At 44.0% G+C, this 19,691-nt stretch overlaps 2 protein-coding genes across 7 annotated transcripts; both read left to right on the forward strand.

Annotated features, from left to right (window-relative positions):
• Positions 1-2,158: 2,158 nt before the first annotated feature.
• Positions 2,159-10,457, forward strand: suox (sulfite oxidase). 6 transcript variants are annotated; one of them, XM_080495512.1, is made up of 5 exons: positions 2,159-2,178; positions 5,336-5,406; positions 6,176-6,338; positions 6,960-7,229; positions 8,155-10,457. In XM_080495512.1, the coding sequence occupies exons 2-5, from the start codon at positions 5,348-5,350 to the stop codon at positions 9,388-9,390; spliced, it is 1,728 nt and encodes a 575-aa protein (XP_080351638.1). In that variant the 5' UTR covers positions 2,159-2,178; positions 5,336-5,347; the 3' UTR covers positions 9,391-10,457. The 6 variants fall into 6 exon arrangements, with proteins under 6 accessions (XP_080351638.1, XP_080351641.1, XP_080351639.1 ...); XM_080495515.1 differs by having other exon boundaries at positions 2,161-2,178; positions 6,179-6,338; XM_080495513.1 differs by lacking the exon at positions 2,159-2,178 and adding an exon at positions 3,582-3,690.
• Positions 10,458-15,245: 4,788 nt separating this feature from the next.
• Positions 15,246-19,624, forward strand: mmp19 (matrix metallopeptidase 19). The gene is made up of 9 exons (XM_080495526.1): positions 15,246-15,397; positions 15,573-15,658; positions 15,808-15,938; positions 16,543-16,755; positions 16,875-17,120; positions 17,596-17,718; positions 17,874-18,038; positions 18,287-18,414; positions 18,512-19,624. The coding sequence occupies exons 1-9, from the start codon at positions 15,305-15,307 to the stop codon at positions 18,740-18,742; spliced, it is 1,416 nt and encodes a 471-aa protein (XP_080351652.1). The 5' UTR covers positions 15,246-15,304; the 3' UTR covers positions 18,743-19,624.
• Positions 19,625-19,691: the final 67 nt, after the last annotated feature.

A 19,691-nucleotide genomic window follows, 5' to 3' on the forward strand; every position in this document is an offset into this window, starting at 1 on the left:
GATTATTAAAAACCTATTCTGACTGCATGCATCACTCCCCAAACACAAAAAGGAAACGAACGATACAAGGTTTTCCGAGGGTTTTATGTGAAATTGTACAAGAGGAGTTAAATTGGGGACTTATCATCATCAGACAGTACCGTCTGGTGAATCTTCTGTTGCCATAGCAACTCAACCCTCTGTCCTGGTTTGACTGAATTCTTCAAACCTGCCACAGTTCACAGTGGCCACGTTTAAACAAGGGAAACTCAACACACACACACACACACACACGTCCTTTTCAAGCACATACCCGGTAATTTTACTTATGATCAAAACAGAGAAATGTGAATCAGACTGCACCTGTATAACTTTTGTTTGAGCACTTGTTCTTTTTTGGGGGGAAATTAATACATTTTAAAAGAGTAAATGACAAAACATCACTTCTCATATCCTGTGGACTATATTCTGCTTTGACTCATGAGTTCAGGTCATCTGAGATATTAATATGCGATTAGCAAGGCTACAACTCCAAACTGCAGGAGCAGGAAAACTATTGAGTGCAGAGGGAATGCCAATTCCCAGAATTATTTTTGAGATTTGAAAAAACTCGATCACAAATGGAAGTGGAGGGTCGAGCGCTCATATACACTATTACAAAATACATGTCAGAATTTATTCCATTACATAGTGTTGTATCCCCACTTGAACTCTCATATTTCCACTCTCCTCCTGTGCTGTTGACCGGAGTCATTACATGTCCTGATAATATCTTTGTCATTGAGTCTCAGCGAAAAAAATGATGGGAGTCCTGATTGCTGCTTTAACAAATCCACACGAATGAAACACATGTGACTTCCACTGCAACAAAAACTTTTCTCCACTTTAATTGAATCCGTCCTTTATTTTGCTTCTTATCTACGAGTGCAGCCGGAGGACGATGGCTGCTTCTTCTGTAATCCCAAATAGACAGGCTGTGAAATTTAAAGAGCAGCGACAGACTTCTAAGACTGAAGATAGCACATTTTGCCATTCCCTTCATGACTTCTCCTCTTTGGTGAGAAAGTGTGTCAAGCCATCCTTTCCGTCCCTGCAGACGCTCTGCTCAAACCCCTCCCAACCAGAAGGCGCCTCAGCTCTCTGAATCAAGCCACATGGCACAGGAGTGGCCTCCTCCCACATACTGAAGTCTCCATTTTGAGCAGGTTAAAAGAAGGATAAAGGAAACTCACCATGAAACTTCATAGCATCAAAACATTTACAAACAAATACACACATAGAATGCTGAGGCTCACATAGTGTGTGTGTGTGTGTGTGTGTGTGTGTGTGTGTGTGTGTGTGTGTGTGTGTGTGTGTGTGTGTGTGTGTGTGTGTGTGTGTGTGTGTGTGTGTGTGTGTGTGCGTGTGTGCGTGCGTGCGTGCGTGCGTGCGTGTGTGCGTGCGTGTGTGTGTGCGTGTGTGTGATTGGACAAATGTAAAAACATGGTTCGGGAAGTGTTGAATCAGTGAAAAAGTGTAACATGTATGAAATCTATCTAAATTTTAAAGAGAAACGTAGATTTTTGCGACTGCTCCTATGTGGTTATGTTTCCCATATGCGTTATCTGTCCTCCGGTGAGATACGCGTCTTGTGGGTCTATCTCATCAGCTGGTTTGGAAGTACGCTCACTGCTGCATTTTATAGACCAGGAGCTGATACTGCGTTCATAAAGAGACTACTGTGCAGACTCCACTGGTCAAAGAGGTTCAGGGGACCTCAAGGTGACTGAAAATAACTACAATAATGTGGAAAAGTAGCACAAAAAAAAAGTTCTGTCATTTTGCAAAATGTCAAAGATGTGATCTGTCGACTGTCTCTTAAAAATTGTTCCATTGTTTGATTCATGTCCAGAGTCTGCTGTCAATAAATACCCACATGATGGCACTTGTGCCTATTATGAAGCAGTACGACCCCTGAATCTGTCACATTTATCCATCTTTCATATGATAACGTCTACATGTTGTGTTGCACCTGATTTCACCTGCATGGCGTGTGTGTTTGTGTACTCGTGTACACGCCACAGGCCAAACAGGTTGTCGTCTTGAACGCGCTCCGTGTGCTCGTGCTTTGCGTGCGCGTGCGCGTGTTACGTTGAGCAGCGCGAGCAGCCTCTCCGGGTTCCTCTATTGGCTACAAAGCAGGCGACTGACAGCGCAAAAGTAAGTAGGAAGATTTAATGTCAAAACAAACGAACGAACGAGGATAACCGTGTAGACTTTGTGCTCTTTAAGAGCGTTACTTTAATGATGTGTCGCGGGGGAGAGAGGCTAAAGTGGACATAAAAGCTAAGTCCGGGGATCCAGGAGATGCTAATGATAACTGTTAGCTTCCCTGCAGTTTGTCGTTTAAACTTCACTAAAAAAAAAAAAAAAATCAAAACGTGTGACAATAATGAGACAGAACAGCGGACTGGTTGCGTTTAAATATGAGCACATTCAGGATCCGCTGTGGTCTTTTTGTCCAGTCTGTGGTTTAACTTCGCCCCCCTCCTCCATAGCCAGAGAGCCTGCAGGAGTGTGTTTACTGTCACATAATCCCCCCCAATTTTCCTATGTATGGCTGTGTAAAACCTTCATCTAGTCCTGCCATAAAGAAGGGATCTGCTAAACTCTCCTTTCATTCTTGCACCCGATCACACAATCCCAAAGCATACAGGCAGTAATAAGTTCCAAACTGGGTGTAGAAATGAGTGTGTCCACTTCAACAGGGAGGTTTCATCAAGTTTTAGTGTCTTATCTTTAGGGCCAGTCGTCCAGCAAAAAGCTCCATGCAGTTGCACTGACATGTAATAATAACAACTATAAATGTGGGATTGAGAAGATCGTCTGCCCACTTAATAAGTCAGGGAGATCTGGCATGAGGAGAGTGGCCCTGAGACCCACAGATGGCCTGGTGAAAGTGTCCTAGGACCAACGAAATTAAACTTTTAGATCTAAGAAGGTTCCCACCTGATGATCCCAGAACTGTGCTGGCAATCCCTCCTGTTACCTTTCAGTTCTTCATTAGAAAGTAAAGATGCTCCGAAAGAGCAAAAGCTTCTTGGCTTTGTTTGATTTACTGGGAAACCTTTCCTGGTTCTAAACCCTTAGAGTATTTTACAATATGTCAAGTATGAGTAAGTCATAATTTGTGTTACGAATACGATCAGTTGCTCAGTCAGGGTAATTCCACTACGCCGCAGTCAAGATGAGGACTGATGACTTGACTGATGTCCGGAGTCACACTTTTTGTGACTCTGTCCACAAGCGAGGTCAACCACATGAGATTACTGCTCACCGGTTCTGGCTGCTCAGAGTGCTGTGCTATGGAAACTTGGCTGGGGGGGGGGGGGGGGGGGTGAATGTGGCAGGAGAAGGTGCACAAGCAACAGGAGTGTAAGCCCACAGCCTCAGATTGTCAAATAGGCTGATTCAAGAATTTTGGTGGAGCTTCATTCTTTGCCCACTGAGGCGACGTTGTAGGCATCGAGAGCCACCACACCACAGACGGCGCCGGGAAATAGGCTATAAATGTCTGGGAGGATGGTGTGTGTGTGTGTGTGTGTGTGTGTGAGAGAGAGCACTCCTGTACCACAGGCAGCATTAGAAGAGCTACTGAGGTGGAGGAGAAGGAGAACCTGGGAATTGGCTCAGTTGTCTGAAGTTCCTTCTTCTTTTTTTTTTCACCTCACAGTAAATTTTTGCAGTTCAATTGGAAAGCATTGCTCTATATTATTGGATAGAGGAAAGAAGCTCATGGTTACTGATGCTTTGGGCGACCATGTGATCTGTTGCTGCTGCTTTGCTCCAAAGTCCATGTGGGGTCAGGTTAAAGAAAAAAATAACGTTTTTATAGCACTTTGTCTGTTTTGTCTGCTTGCAAGGAGATTTTCTTTTCAAGCCGTTTGTTTTCAACTTATCATAACTGAGCTGACGGCTGCTGTCGTGAGGAAGATCAGATATTCTGGAGCAAAACCAATCGGTCACTTTACCTTGTTGTGAGGAGGGCCCCACTGCTGTGTCCAGTAAAAGTTACCTGGATTACACAACGCCTGGCTATTGTTTTACTTCTTCAGAACTTGGGATTTAAATGAGAGGTTTTGAAGCTGCTGGCTGTCTTGGTGTGGTCCTGAAAGGTGGATATAGATAAGAGTAATCTTAATGGCTGCTGTTGACGGTGATAAGCCAAAAGGTAATCAAGCGATAAAAAACAGCTTTTTTTTATTATATTATCTGTCATTTGGGAGTGGCCTGTAAATCTTCAGTCGAAAGCTTGTACACCTTTTTGGTTTGTTATCCCAATTAATGAAAGCTATGTGTCAATTTCAACCAATCCCGTCAGCCACAGATTTTCCGTTCTTGAAGTGGCCCATCCGTCACAGATTTTTTTTTTTCCAGAGTTGTGGGACGTTTGCTTGGAGACTTTCTTAACTCACAACTTGTTACCTTATTCTTTAAATGTCAGCACTTTTAATACAAAGTCCTGTCAAATGTCATCATTGTGCTGAGTAGTAAAGCATTTTATTTGGTTTCTTTATGATATGCTGGACACCTTATCTGTGCTTTCGGCAAAACGAGCTTACATGTCCCATAAAGTGTCTGTCGTCCCAAAAAAAATTAGCTGAACCGGGGACTTCCTCCTCCTCCTCCTCCTCTTCTTCCTCCTCTTTCCTGCTCACTCCCCCTCAGCTGGTTGGCTGGTTTCGGAGGCTGAAGTCACATTCGGTTGGCCAGTTGTGTAGGAGTGGAAGTGGTTAAAGGTGGAGCCTGTGACTAAATGACAACACGTTCACTTTAGGTAGTTTCACACATGATGAATTTGCTTTTTACCAGTTACCCCTGGTTTCACATCGCTGTCGCAGAGGAGGACAGCCGTCGCTGCACTTTCCAAAAACACACAAGTGAGAGTGCTTCTCAGAAAGCCAAGGCTTCAACCATAAATCTTTTGTACTGCCAGAAAAAAAGAAGTCCACCTTGTGTTAGTATGTTCCTTTCTTAATGAATGCTATTTCTTTTTATTTATTCTAATATTGCTCATTTTATGCTATTTGAGATGTGCTTAAAAATAAAGTGCAATGCAATTCAAATGTATCATTGTTATTATTTACTTGACAAAATTGCACTATTTTCATTCAATAGTAGTGGATTCGTAATTTCAGTCACCCGCAATTGTAAAGATCCTATTATTACGTATTATTGTACACTGACGTAATTTATTTTTAACATGTATTGGTGTATTATTCTTTTGTATTTCAAATGGGTTCGTGTTCCCGAGAATACAGTCGTTCTATGGTTTCTGAGGGGAAATAACAACACAATGTTCTGATTCTCTTACCAGAACATCAGTGCCATGCTGCTTCTCAGACGTTGTCACAGCCTGACTCGATTTGCCCCTCTCACCTCACAAAGGTAATGTAAGAGTATCGTAATTTCTTCTACTACACTGTGTTTTATATTGTGCTGTGATACAAATTTAGGAGTACTAACGACTGGCTCTCAGTTAAAATCAAAGTAGCAAAGATTTTTAACCTGAAAAAGCATTAAGGGCGCCGACACGCCTGCTGTTTCTAAGGTGTCCCAGATGACTTGAGATAAAATTGCTCCTGAGTTTTATCCATGATGACTTTTTCCAGTAAAATATCGAACGCTGTGAAGAAATAAATATTTGTTGCATAATTGATAGTTAGTCTACTAACTTCACAAATATCCAACTATCAAGAGCTCAAATGGGTTGGAGTTGATTTGTTTAATAAAAGCTAAGAAAATACGTAATAATCTAGGGTGCAATATAATAAAAAGTGCGATGCACTTAATGCAGCTTTTTGTGGTCCAGATAAAAGAAAACCTTCTGTGGTTCCTGAGGGTTGCACAAAGTGGTTAGACCAACATGGCGCAGACCAAACTCCCTGTGGCGTATCTGTTTTACATTTTGTTCGACACCAAATGCACAGCATGGCAGCGGATGTGTAAACATCCTTAACTTGAGACTCATCAAAATTGACGTTTGAAAACTGACTAGCGAGTTGCCAGTTAGTCTGATCGTATTGGGATTGAGTCTATTATATTAGTAGACATCAACATTCAACATTGGAAACTCATTGAGACAGTTGGTCTTCAGAACTGCCTGTTGAGCTCCAGGTGATCCGTGTAAAAGCTCCATTTCTGTTTTTTTTCCTAGTAGGCATCGGGCGTTTCCTGTGGCATCGGGTGCAGTCCGTCTCTGCAGCGGCACCAGTGACGACCAGCGATGGTACCAGCGCGGCCCCCATTGGAAACATGCCCTGGCCGGGGTCCTGGCCGGTACAGGAGCGGTGCTGGCTTACAGCCTGCACCGACACAAGGTCAGAAAGAGAAGGGATCAGTAAACACCGTCAATGTTTAATCCTCTTGCCTACATTGTGCTTTTTACACCTGCTGTCCAGTGAGAAGTAACTATTCCAAAACAACACGTTTACTGAGAGAAACCATTACTTTTTCCTATGTTACCAACTAACAATGGCCAACAGCTGGTATCACAAGTAATGTATGGATATGCATCAGAAAATGCCACTGGTTTTTATACTGGGTTCTCTTTTTCAACTGCATTTGTCGAAATCAATTATTCACAGCCAAGGAATGTTCTTGACGCTTGACAGACGAAGGGTTATCTGGCTCAGTGCCAAGTTCTGTTTGCACAGTTCAGGCTTCTGTTCCTTATTTGTATAGACTTCCAGCATGAGTATAAACATTTGCCTTTTAGATAAAGATGTCTGACTGAAAGAAAAAGTAAATCGACGTGTTGTATCACTGGGCTGCAATAAAAAGGAAAAACGACATGCTTTTAGTACGGTGGTGAGATTATCTCCAAAATAAATCCCAATAAAAATGTGGAGCCTTTACCGACTCACACAGTCATCCAGTCCCATCATGTTTCTGCTGCTTTGATGGATTCGACAAGTGACATTGTGGTTCTTCGTCTGCAGGCTGAGCGGGTGGACACCACCGTCCAGACCGTAGAGACCAGCTCCTCTCTTCCCATCTTCAGCCAGGAGGAAGTTACAAAGCATCGCTCCCTGGAAGATGGCGTGTGGGTCACTTACAAAGGCGGCGTCTATGACATCACTGATTTTGTGGCCATGCACCCCGGTGGGGAGAAAATCCTGCTGGCAGCAGGTGGGGCCCTGGAACCCTTTTGGTCTCTGTACGCTGTCCACAGCCAGGAGCACGTGCTGGAGATCCTCTCTGAATACAAGGTTGGTTTCTGGTTCACGACTTCTGGACGATAATCTTCATCAGTAGGAAACTTGTAACCCTGATCTGAAGGAGTGTCGGCCTCCAGAACTGAATCTGTGAGCTGGAAATAGCTGTAAGCTTTCGGGTATCTCCAAGAAAGCATGAACACCCCCCCAACAAAATTTAAAAAAAAGATGATCCATTTTGATAATATGATGCTGTATGTGCTGCTGTCAGGCCTTTCCATTATAAATCCTCGAGTATGATAGAAACAGTCAAGTCTCCAACACGGTGTGGACTTTAAGTATTAATTCTCTTCGACTTGCATTTGAAATTCACCAATAGCACCTTGAAAGTGCAGCTTCACCTTGATATGCTTCTTATAGTTGGGTGAGCTCATTTTTGATTATTAAATATAATAACATAAGATGAAAACGCCCTCAAATCGTTTGAAGGACAAACTGTTACCCCTCCATGGATTACAGCTTGTGGTCAGTATTGAGTGTCTCAGCAGAGATTTTGGTTTGTAAAATGTGAACAAAAGCATCATACTCTTGAACGACATTGACCCTTTTTTGCATCGCTGCTCATTCGCGACGGACAATCGCACTCCAAATCCACGAAATAATGTCCCGTTTATCTTTCGGAAACAGACGCAGACATTGTGTGAACCTGCGTTAAATGCAGCTGAACATCTATCCTGGAACGAACTCGCCTCTTCTGCGTCTCTGTCCAACACTTGTTCCCTGTAGACATGTATAAAAAGGTCTACTGCACAATGTATACTACGGAAAGACTAACAGCTTGCAGGCTGAATGGTGGCACTCCCTCAAGTGGCCAGTGAGGAAAATGCAAGTCAGAAACAAAAGACATTAATGACCTCTGTCTCTCTAATAATTGTCCTGTGTGTGTGGGATCTAATAAAAGTTTTTGTGTCTGTTGAAGATTGGCAATCTGAACCTGGAAGATGTGAAGAAGCAGCAGGCGGTCAAGTCGTCGGACCCCTACTCCTCTGACCCCGAGCGTCACCCGGTCCTGCACGTCAACAGTCTGAAGCCCTTCAATGCCGAGCCGCCGCCGGAAATCCTGTCGGACAGCTACATCACGCCCGCGCCTTTCTTCTTCAAGAGGAACCACCTGCCGGTGCCTCGGGTCGACCCGGCTTCGTACCGGCTGCGTGTGGAGGGGCTTCCCGGAGGAGCGCTGACGCTGTCCTTGCAGGACTTGAAGTCTCGCTTCCCCAAACACACCGTCACGGCGACCCTGCAGTGTGCCGGCAACCGCCGCAGCGAGATGAACAAGGTCAAGCAGGTGAAGGGGCTGAACTGGGGAATCGCCGCCATCAGCAACGCCACGTGGGGCGGCGCCAGGCTCCGGGACGTGCTGCAGGCCGCCGGTTACGAGCCGGACGTGGCCCGGTGGGCTCGCCACGTTCAGTTTGAAGGGCTGGACAAAGACGCGACGGGGACGACCTACGGCGCCTCCATCCCCCTGAGCAAGGCGGCCAGTGAAGAAGGCGACGTGCTCCTAGCCTACGAAATGAACGGCGAGGACCTCCCCGCCGATCACGGCTTCCCCGTCCGGGTGGTGGTACCGGGCACCGTCGGCGCTCGCAACGTGAAGTGGCTGGGGAAGATCGTAGTCAGCGCGGAGGAGAGCGGCAGCCACTGGCAGCAGAACGACTACAAGGGCTTCTCGCCGGGGACCGACTGGGACACCGTGGACTTCAAGTCGGCTCCGGCCATCCAGGAGCTGCCCGTCCAGTCCGCCATCACCACGCCTGCAGACGGCGCCGTGGTGGACCGCGGCTCCGAGACGGTGACGGTGAAGGGCTACGCGTGGAGTGGCGGCGGCAGGGAGGTGGTCCGCGTGGACGTCTCGCTCGACGGGGGGAAGACGTGGCAGGTGGCAGAGCTGACGGGCAGCGAGAAGGAGCACTCCTCCTCCTCCTCGCCGCCGCCGCCGCCGCCGGGACGGGCCTGGGCCTGGAAGCTGTGGCAAGTCGAGGCGCCGCTTCCTCCCGACGCCCAGGAGCTGCAGATCGTCTGCAAGGCGGTGGACAACAGCTACAACATGCAGCCGGACTCCGTCGCTCCCATCTGGAACCTGAGGGGAGTGCTGAGCAACGCGTGGCACCGGGTGCGGGTGACGGTGCGAGAGGACGAGGAAGACGAAGCGTAGACTCGGTGGTCGACTCCACCTTTTAATGATTGACGCGCGACGACAGCCGTCATCGTCTTTAATCCTCGTCTTTGACACAGAGGAAGAAGACGCAGGAAACTGTTTCATAAAGCTTCATGGAATATGGTGATGATAATGCCGGTGAAAGATTTGCAACACCGTGACTCAACATCTGCAGCTTCTTCTACTGAGGAGTCGTTATGTTTGGCCTTAAAGTGAAAGATGAGTTTGGTTGTTTTACGATCTTAATGGCTTATCGAAATGTTTTATTTTTGTAATCAATTTCAGCGTCCAGCAGCTGAAAAGGTTCATTAATGCCACGATTAATGTTCAGCCTCATTTGAAAGGCTAATTGTAATTACATGGTTTAAATCTAATATAAATGTTAAGAATTTATTTAAGTTTCAAATAGAGGGAAGCTCTTATTGGTTTGGGTTCTCGAGACTGCAGGTTATTGAGAATATTTCAAACTGACGACAAGCATTTGTTTCAGAGTTTGACGCCGATAAAGTTTTATCACACAAGTTAACTAACTTTTTTACTAACGGAGATCGTCACCGGTGACCTTTGGCCCCCCCCCCCTTGTGTGGTTTTGTCCGCTGGGTTTATGGAAGGTTCCTGTACTGCCTCGGAGGTAACGTGAAGTACGAGACCACACTGTGAGGGTGGAGCTGAAGTTCAGCTGTGTTTACGCCGCAGCACATTGCAGAGGTCTGTGTGCCGCTTCGCCACACTTTCTTATCCCATATGCGCCAAGAGTCTGAAGACGACCAAACCAAACAGCAGCAGTCGAGCGTCGTGGAGTTTTATTTTTATTTTTTTAAGAAGTAGCAAAGGTTGTGAATAATGCAGAAGGACAGGAAAACAACCGTGAGAGTGTTTGACATGAACATTAACCTTGTTAGAATCTCAACTGCAGTAATTACGGAGCTTTTCCCCGAACAACATCTGTTCAGTCATTCCAGTCATATTCTGAGTTACTGTCACATCGCGCAGTTCTGTAAAGTCCGCAGTCTATTTTCTTCAGTGTCATTTGCACAGTATTGTTGGTGGTTAATAAACCTCTGATTTTATGTTGATGTGTGCTTATTGAGTCACAGTGAAGTCTTATTTATCTGTCCTCGGATCTCAAACTCCAGTTTTGAGAAACTGGAGTTTGTCTTGTTTTCAATTGGAATGAGTCAGACGTTTGCAGTACGAACATCCATAAGTTAAAGGTTTTAGTGCCTCTGTGCTTTTGAATAAATATATATAGATTTTTTTTTATCCAAGTGCAGATAACGCTTTGCAGCGCCTGATATTCAGCCGTGCTGGCTTGTGTGTGTGTGTGTGTGTGTGTGTGTGTGTATGTGTGTGCAGGTGCCTCTTAAGGGGGACATTGAAAAGTCAAATGAGGTGAGCTGAGCGATTGTACTCGCGTGCCGGTGCTACATTTTGTGGCTTTGAAAGCTCAGGTCAAACACGAAGATGCAGAAATAGTTCAACGCGACAGTAAAATATTTCTTCTGAGTTCACAAAAATCGAGCTCTTCTATAAAGCGACAGCCACTTAAACGTACACACTGTGGCCTGGACTCTGTTGTTTTTTGCTTGTGGCAGGTTTTTTTTTGTTTTCGTTCAACTTGTAAATGTGTATCTTAACTGCTTCCAGCGACCATCTGTAATTAATGGATGTGAATGGACTGGAAGTGCTTCCTGAGAATGTTGATTTCAGGTGAACGAGAGGCAGAAGGGGACAAAAGTTCATTGCAGGTGATGGAAGTGTCAGCAAAACGATAAATAACAGGCCGTAGATGAATGACGACTCCCATGAATGAAATCACTTCTAAGGTATGGTGCTTGATAAAAGAAGACGCTCGGAGTCGTCATGCGGTTGGCGACAACCCGGGGATTAATTCTAGATATCTTCTCACTCGGTTTCTCTGACCGGAAGCGAGTGAAGTCGGCAGATGTTTTATTAGTATCTACTGAAAACCAAACACAGTTAAGTGTTTTCTAGGATGCATCTGTCTCTGACTCATTAATGACTAAAGTTGTGGTGAAACGGAGAAAGAGAGCTCATGGCTGCACTGAAGCCCCGAGCTATGAACGTTCATTCATATTGTGATCCACAGATGTTAGAGACACGGGCAGCATGTGGAAGTCGCACGATAAATCAAATAAAGGGTCATATAAAGTTTTTATTAATGAATCTAAAGACAGATCGCATACAAGTGAGAGGATTTTCCATAAGAAATAATAGGGAACTTAATGCACTGAATGCAAGAAAACAATTTGACCAGTTCCTACAAAACGATGATTATGAGGCAGTGGAGAACAATCAAGCATTACCCAGAGGAGAAATCACAGAAACTGAGGTTAAGCAAAGTCATCACTCGAATGGAAAAAAAAACATCACCTCATATCACCTCATATCACTTGTTTTGGATACAAGCAGTTCTGAGTTTATCTCAGTGGCACGTGTGGGTTTTTTTTTTGCAAGAAAACATCCCCATCCAAATAAGGAATACTCTATTCCCACTTCTTGCTGGTTCCTGGTTTTTGTTCCTTCATATTTACTGTCAGTAACTATAAAAATGTCACGGCAAGGATAAATGCAGAACACAGGAAGCCTGAAGATGACTCCTTTGCTTGCAGCCGCCTCAGTCAGCAAATGCAGGGAATTGTGTCACATCGATGATAAATTCAAACCAGTAGAAAGTGCTTGATTTGACTTTTTCCCTGCGTTAAAGCTGTGATGCTTTCAAATGCACCGTGCGTGGGTGGTTTTCTATTGAAGGAGAAGACGCGGTATTGAAAGAGTCTTTTCTGACTGTCTGTATGTGCACATTATCAGTCGTGCGTGGATAAGAAGATAAACGCTGGAGAGCAATAGCATCCATTAGAGCAGTGTCTGGACTGTCTCAGCTATAGAGATCAGTGATTACCTACCTTTTTTGTTTTTTCCAAGAAGCCTTTCAAGACTAACTTCACAAAAGGCTGCAGATCCCCCTTCTTTGGCCTCCGGCTGGCCCAAAGTCACAAGGGAGCCTAAACTCTTGCAGACACGGCCACTCTTTCAGACGTACAAAAGCAGGAGTTGTTTTTTTTAAAAACGAGGCAGGTTCACGGGACTTTATATTCTATGTTCTACAAAGTGTTGTCTTGTTCTTTTAAGCAATTTTGAAACCCTCAGAACAGGCACATCCTTGGTCCTCCCCTCCCTCTAAGGTGGTACCAGACCCTAAGTTTAAATGAACTGACTAAGGTTAGATTTTTAATAAAATTTTTCTTATTTGCGGTTGCTGAGTCAGCGTGTCTCACTTCATCTTGCCTTCTCTGTTTACGTCGCAGCCTTAACTTAAAAGTTTAGAATGTTTTAGACCCCAAAGGTTGGATTTACTTCGTGTTTTGTTTGTCTTTTCCATGTCTGCGTCTCGGTCTTGCTGATTCACTGGGTGTTTGACCCACATTGTTCAGAATACCATGAGTCCTGCTTGTGAGGCCTGTTGAACTCAACTGTCTGGTTTATATCACAGTATTTTACATGACTGATAAACAGTTTGGAGACTGCCCCATGTTTTATTCGCAGCAAAGAATGGACACGTACAGCAAGAGAAAAACCCGTCGCAGTGAAGCTTTTATAAGGAGGCAGGTTACGTGTGTGAATTTTTTAAGATTTTCCTTGGAACATCCTGAAACATGGGGCGTTAAAAAAAACAAACAAACCTGTTATCAGTGCAGTAGCAGGACATTTTAATGGATACAGAGATAATGGTCAATTAACTGGGGGAAAAAAGAAGAGAGTAGCCTACATTCTCAAGAGAAAAACAGCTTCACTCAGTGTTTCGCCATCCATCTTTGATTTGGGAGATTGTCGGTTCAAAATGTTCTGTCGACCCACAACTGAGACGTTCCCTCCCGAGGCAGTGCTGCTCAATGCCAAACACACTGACATCTTGAGACCAGCTGTCTGGATGGTCACCACTTCTGTACCACTGACATGAACAACAGCCTGTGCCGCTCCTCTCTGCAGAGTATCGTCAGCCTTTTGTCACACACAGTCGGATACTATTTGATCACGATGGTACGTTAGTGCTTCAAGCAATAGAAACGTTTATATCCTATCTACAAAGCTAGAAACTCTAAATTCCCTGAAAAATAAGATGCTGCTGTCTTCATTGTCTTCATCTGAAAACAGAAGGAATCATATATGCTGAGAAAGTCAAAACTAAATCTAGTAACAGATGTTACCGGTGAGTCATTCATTGTTTCAGTCAACACTTAAAACCTTCATGACCAATTTGCTATAAAAAAAAAAAGAGAAGCAAAATCTGTCAGTCAACATTTCAAAAGATAAAGGTTGAGATGGACACAAACAGACAATTTCTATCATTAAAACAGCCACACAAAAAATGTCTTCTTCTCCACAAGAGGCCAAATTGTGACTGATCACATCTACCACAAGGTTTTATAAAGATTATAGGAGCTAATTCAGTGAAAAGAACTACGTCATTGTATATTTGTAAATTCAATCACGGAACAAAGTAAAACCTGGTTGAATTGTGCTGAAATTACCTGTAAAAACAATATTTCATTTAGTTCTAGAAATTGACTTACAGGTCAGAACGTTCTTAGATGGGTGCTGCTTTTCATTTCTTAAATGAAAGCATGATCCCATCAAACTAATCTTTTATATTTAAACTGATGTTTAATAGGTAAAAGGCTCCATATTTCCAAGGCCAACAAACAGTTCATTATTATGCATACAGTTGTCTGAAATTTAAACAACATTGAAATTAAACATTTGTTTCACAAGAGAATAAAATCAAAATGCATAGAAGTCAACAGTAGCTCAACAGTCACTCACTTTGTTATAGATTATGTTTAAATAAGATTCATACAGGTTCATCAGTGCCTGTAAAGAAACATTTGACTCACTAGTTATCCAGATGTTTAACAAATTCTGTCACCAGTGAAACGCAAACGTTTACAGCTAAAAACAAATTAAAGTCAATACCCTCAAATGCATTTTGTTCATTTTGTTCAAAAATGTGATAAAGAGTAAGGCTATGCCATATTCTTTTTTTTGGGTTCATAAACACTTTTTTGAATTGAATCTCTTTTTTCGTGAGTTTATAATACTTGGAATTAATGTCATAATTTGGTGAGTTGTACTTGAGAGTCCCATTCATTTTGTAACACAAAAAACAACATGATGTAAACCTTATAGTATCTAATGCAGTAGCAAAGAATTTCAAATCTATATCAGAAAAAAACTAAATTAAATTCACTAAAGAGACGGAATCTATCCAGCCAACGTAAATTGTGTCCCTGCACAGACAGATTATGGGGTCATTTGTCTGGAGGTCGTAAACATAAATTATTTGTCCCAGGTAATGCGGGTGTGTTGATGGGTAGGAATGTGGAGACCGAGGGTGAGGCTCCGCTTGTGGTTTAGGCCCACAATTGAACATACATGCTGTACGGTAGGAGCGGGTCGACTAGTAAATTAAGGCCAGAAGACGAACAAAACAGCCGTGATCGTGGAAATGTTGCGGTCTTGTTTGGGGAGCATGCCCCCCCTCCCCTCTGTGGCTGGTAAAGGAGATGAACTGAAGACCACTTCTGAGGGCAGACTCCAGCTGTGAACTCTGTAAATTGGTTGAACGCGGGGCAGTGGCTCCACATCCTCTCTGAACAGCCGTTTAGCAGTAGACGTGTTGGCTGTTGGTCAACTGGCTGCTCTTGTAATCCTCATTCTTCAGAGGTGGATCATCGTAGCCGCAGGGCTGACTCATGCCCCGGCTGAGTTAAAAACCGCTGGAGCACCCAGAGAACAAAGAGTCGGCTGTGGGACTCTGCTGAAACCTCGTCCGGCTTCAAAGCATCAGCTGCAGATATCTGGGTCAAAACCAGTTCAGAAAGCCCCGATTATGGACTGCTATGGACCGCTGCTGCTGCTGCTGCTCAGCCTCAGAGCCGCACTCTGTGCAGTCATGCAGTGGAAGGAGTTGGATGAAGCAAAGGTAAGCAGCCAGTTTGGTCTTTTCTCTGAACTCTCTATTAAGACATTATATTCAAAACAGGACTGCATAAATAATAATAATAAATGCAATATTCAACTACAATTTCAGTGCCTGATAAGTTGCGGCAATGTTGAATTTTAAACAATTGACCTCTGTTGCTCTTGGACATTTACAGGCCTATTTGAGGCAGTATGGGTACCTGTACGATCCCGTCGACCCACTCGACCCGCAATACCTGGAGGAGCTCTATGAAGCACTAAGGTGACACAAGATACTTCTTTTTCATCATGTCATGTCACCTGTTGGATCAGATCCTGGAGACCGGGTCGCTCTGCAAGAGGATGCCGTGGAACTTTTGAATTTCAGGTGTTTGGGTCTGCAGATGTTTGAGCGGCTTGTTGTCTTGTCAGGGTCTTTCAGCAGGCGAATGATCTGCCACCTACTGGAGAATTAGATGAAGCTACCCTGGGAGTCATGAGGCAGCCCCGCTGTGGCCTGGAGGATCCCTTCAACAAGAAATCTCACAAGTACAGAGTGTTGGGTGAGTCACAAAAATATTTATTACAGTCCAAGCGAATTTGGATTTTAAGTTCAAAGACAGGCAGTAACATGAAAGAGTAATTTATATTATTTACAGGTAAATACCATGCATGTAGTTGGCAAAATAGTTCAATGATTATGTAAAAAGAAAACGTCATGAGTTGGTTAGAATTTTAACAGCACCTTAAATGACAGACGAGTATCATTAACTGATTAAATGCTGCGATCAAATCGTCAACATCAGCTGAAAATGTACTCAGGAATCCACTCCAACTATATCTCCTGATAATCCTGACGCTTATGAGCATAGAATCTATAATGGTGCCAGAAATTGTTGGTAGATTCAACTCCTTTAAGTAGTAAAGGCAGGTGATCTCTGACTCCCCGAACAAAGTATAGCTACTCAGGTTACAGCTGTTTTTCTCAGCAATGTTGCTCTATACGAAAAATCCTCCACATCCTCACCTCACTGCTCTGAAGAAATACACAGCGTATGAACGTATGATTTGTCTAAAGAGTCATCAGTTTATTTACAAACACTTTTTCTGCTTTGCCCTCAAACTCACTTCACAGTATGAGAAGTCCTGACTTGGGTTTTCTTTCAGGACGATGGAGGAAAAGAAATTTGACCTACCGCATCTACAACTACACACCGGACATGAAACGGGCCGAGGTCAGGGCTGCCATTCACTCGGCCTTCAAGTACTGGAGCGACGTGGCCTCTTTGACCTTCAGAGAGGTAGACTACGGCAGAGCGGACATAAAGATCTCCTTCCATGGGAAAGATGGTTACTGTGCTGTGCCGTTCGACGGCCGAGGTCAGTTTTCATTCAAACATAGTTTTCTTTTTGTCCACTGCACGCCAAGATAATATATGAGCTCCCTGTGCCTTGGCTCCTGAACGTGATATTATTCTGTTCATTTGTACCTCCTGCAGGTCACGTACTCGCCCACGCAGAGTCCCCGGAGTCTGGCATTGTGCATTTTGATGAGGACGAGTTCTGGACTGAGGGAATATATTATGGCACTAATCTTCGCATTGTAGCGGCCCATGAAATAGGCCACGCCCTCGGCCTGGGTCACTCTCAGTACAGAAGCTCCCTGATGGCAGCGATCTACGCTGGTTACCGTGCCAACTTCAGGCTGCATTCAGACGACGTGAGGGGAATCCAGGCGCTTTATGGTGAGTGCGCCAAGAAGGCTCAGCTCAGAGGCTCAAATTCAACCAAAATTTGTCAACATTGTGCCGTGTTCCTCAACTCTGGGTCTCTGGATGTATGTTATCGACCATGAACGAGTCATAAACTTCTGCAGAAGAGAGAGAACGATCAGAGGGAGTTGTGTTGGTGACGTGCAAAGCGGGACCACAGTTGAGAAACCATGGTCATGTCTAAAAGTACTTACATGTGGATCTTAAAAGTTTTTTTTTTTTTTTTTTTAAGTTTTCCCTCCATGATCCATAGTCATCAAATGGCTTCAAGTAGAACATTTTGGGACTTTATGCTAAACCTGGAGTAAACACATGAAGAAAAAAAAAAAAACACAAGCGTGTGCAGGAAGAACATGCAAACTGCACCGAAAGCCTCCAAACCTGGAAGAGAATTTAAACCACGGGAAAGACTTCATTAATGGACAATGCCAATTGTTTTGTGTTGCAGGAAAACGCATCACCAGCAGTTTATCCAGTCCAGCAACTCCAGACAGTTTACCGACAGAGAGCAGCCATGGAGCTGAGAGCGTCCCCAATCCCTGCACTGCCCCTCTGGATGCCATCATGCTGGGTAACTCACTCCTTTATACCCTGATGTAACACTGGGTCGTTGAGGTTTATACAATAGTTACACTGCAGTAAACTTGAATATCTTATTTTTTTTGTTTGTTTGAAACATGGTTTTTAATTAAATGCAAGTGAAAACGGAAACTTTTATTCAATCAGGTCCTTGGGAGAAAACCTTTGCTTTCAGTGGTGATTATGTCTGGACCATCTCTGATATGGGTCACAACACCCCAATTAAAACTGAAACACTGTGGAGGGAACTCCCTGGAAGCCTGAATGCTGCAGTGCACTCTCAAAGAACCAACAAGACATATTTCTTTAAAGGTAAAGTACGTTTTTTTTTAGTTTGTGCTTGCTTGTCTGTTTATACTCTATTCTGCAGCTGTTGCAGTGGAACAGCAATGTCAGATTTGACATAGCATTTTATCATAACAGAATTGTAGATTGTGTCATAGTCGCATTTTTAAAAAAAACCCAAAACTATTGAAAATATTTCACATTTAATCTCTATGAATTGTTTGTGGTAGAATCTTGCAGTGTAGTCCTATAGTGTGTACTGTTTGTGATAAGAGGCAACCGGGTGTGGAAGTACACCAGGTTCACGTTGGACTACGGCTACCCCAAAGAGATGAAGCGCGTTCCCGCAAACCTCGACGCAGCCTTGTACCTGCAGAGGAACAAGAAGTTGATCTTCATCAAGGTACCCAAGAGCAAAAGCATGCAAACACATGTGTCCCCCCCCCAACCTGCTTCAGGCTTCACTATTTTCTTCAACCTCTTGCTGTGATTGTGTTTAGGGGTCAGAGCACTGGCAGTGGGATGAGCTGAGGTACAACGACTTAACCTTCTACCCCAGGCCGCTCAGCATGCTGTTCACCGGGGTGCCTTCAGCTCCTGACGCAGCCTTCACCTGGACCAACGGCAAAGTCTACTTCTTTAAGGGAGACGAGTACTGGAGAGTAAATGACCTGCTGAGGGCAGAGAGGGGATACCCTCTGAGCAAGAGGGAGCGCTGGATGCGATGCTAGTAATCCACCAGCAGGGGGCAGCAGGTGCAAGGAGCCCTGAAGTGGGCTTATTGGTTTTCACCCCAAGGGCATTGACAACTCTGCAACCTCTTCAGCGGTGGTTCCCAACCTTTACTTTTTTAAAAACCCCATAATGCCTCTGATTAAGGCTGTGGACTGTCTCTGATTTGCAATAAACTTTACAGTGAATCCACACATGCGAGGTCACAAACTGACAAAATAAAATGAACCGTACAAAGTGGATGCAAAGTTCAGTTTGACAGGTCTGCTCTTGATTCTAAACTTCTGAATGTGTAGGTCTCAAGTTTGTACGTCTAATTTTACCATCCTAAGAGTAGCAAAGCCTCATAACCAACATCTGATCTCTGATGCGAACTGAATGGGGACCCGGGCCCCCAGGTTTGGGAACCACTGCTGACAGCAAACAGGGAAATTGTGAACATTCATTGATCACATTCAAAAACTCTAGAGAAACAAAGGTTTTTTCCACTGGATCTAATCACAGCCATATTTTCCACGCTGAAATGCAGGCTGATGAGTGAGGGCTTCTTCTTGTCGTTTGTTTTTCTCTGGCTGAAGCATTATGCAATTTTTTTTCGTGAGTCGTGTCAGAGAAACACAGGCAGTTGTTTTTTTGGACATATGTGTTGGATTATGTGTTGTAATACTTTCAGCGAGATGTAATGTGATGGAGGGCGTGTGCGCTCTCTCTTCACTCTTGTTTATATGTTCAGTTGATTCTTCCACCATTATGTCATGAAATCACACTGGTCTGTGAGACATCTTGTGATATGTGTTCTCGGTTTATATGAATATATATGTTTGTTTGTTTTTAACAACTAAACAGGACAAAATGTTCCAAATAAAACTGCTTGAAATGTTGCTGAGTCACATATCAAATAAGGATTTCTAGTGAATCAAAGAGTGGTCTGTCCTGCATTGTGGTGTC

This window comes from Blennius ocellaris (genome assembly GCF_963422515.1).
Source record: "Blennius ocellaris genome assembly, chromosome: 4".
Lineage (NCBI taxonomy): Eukaryota > Metazoa > Chordata > Actinopteri > Blenniiformes > Blenniidae > Blennius > Blennius ocellaris.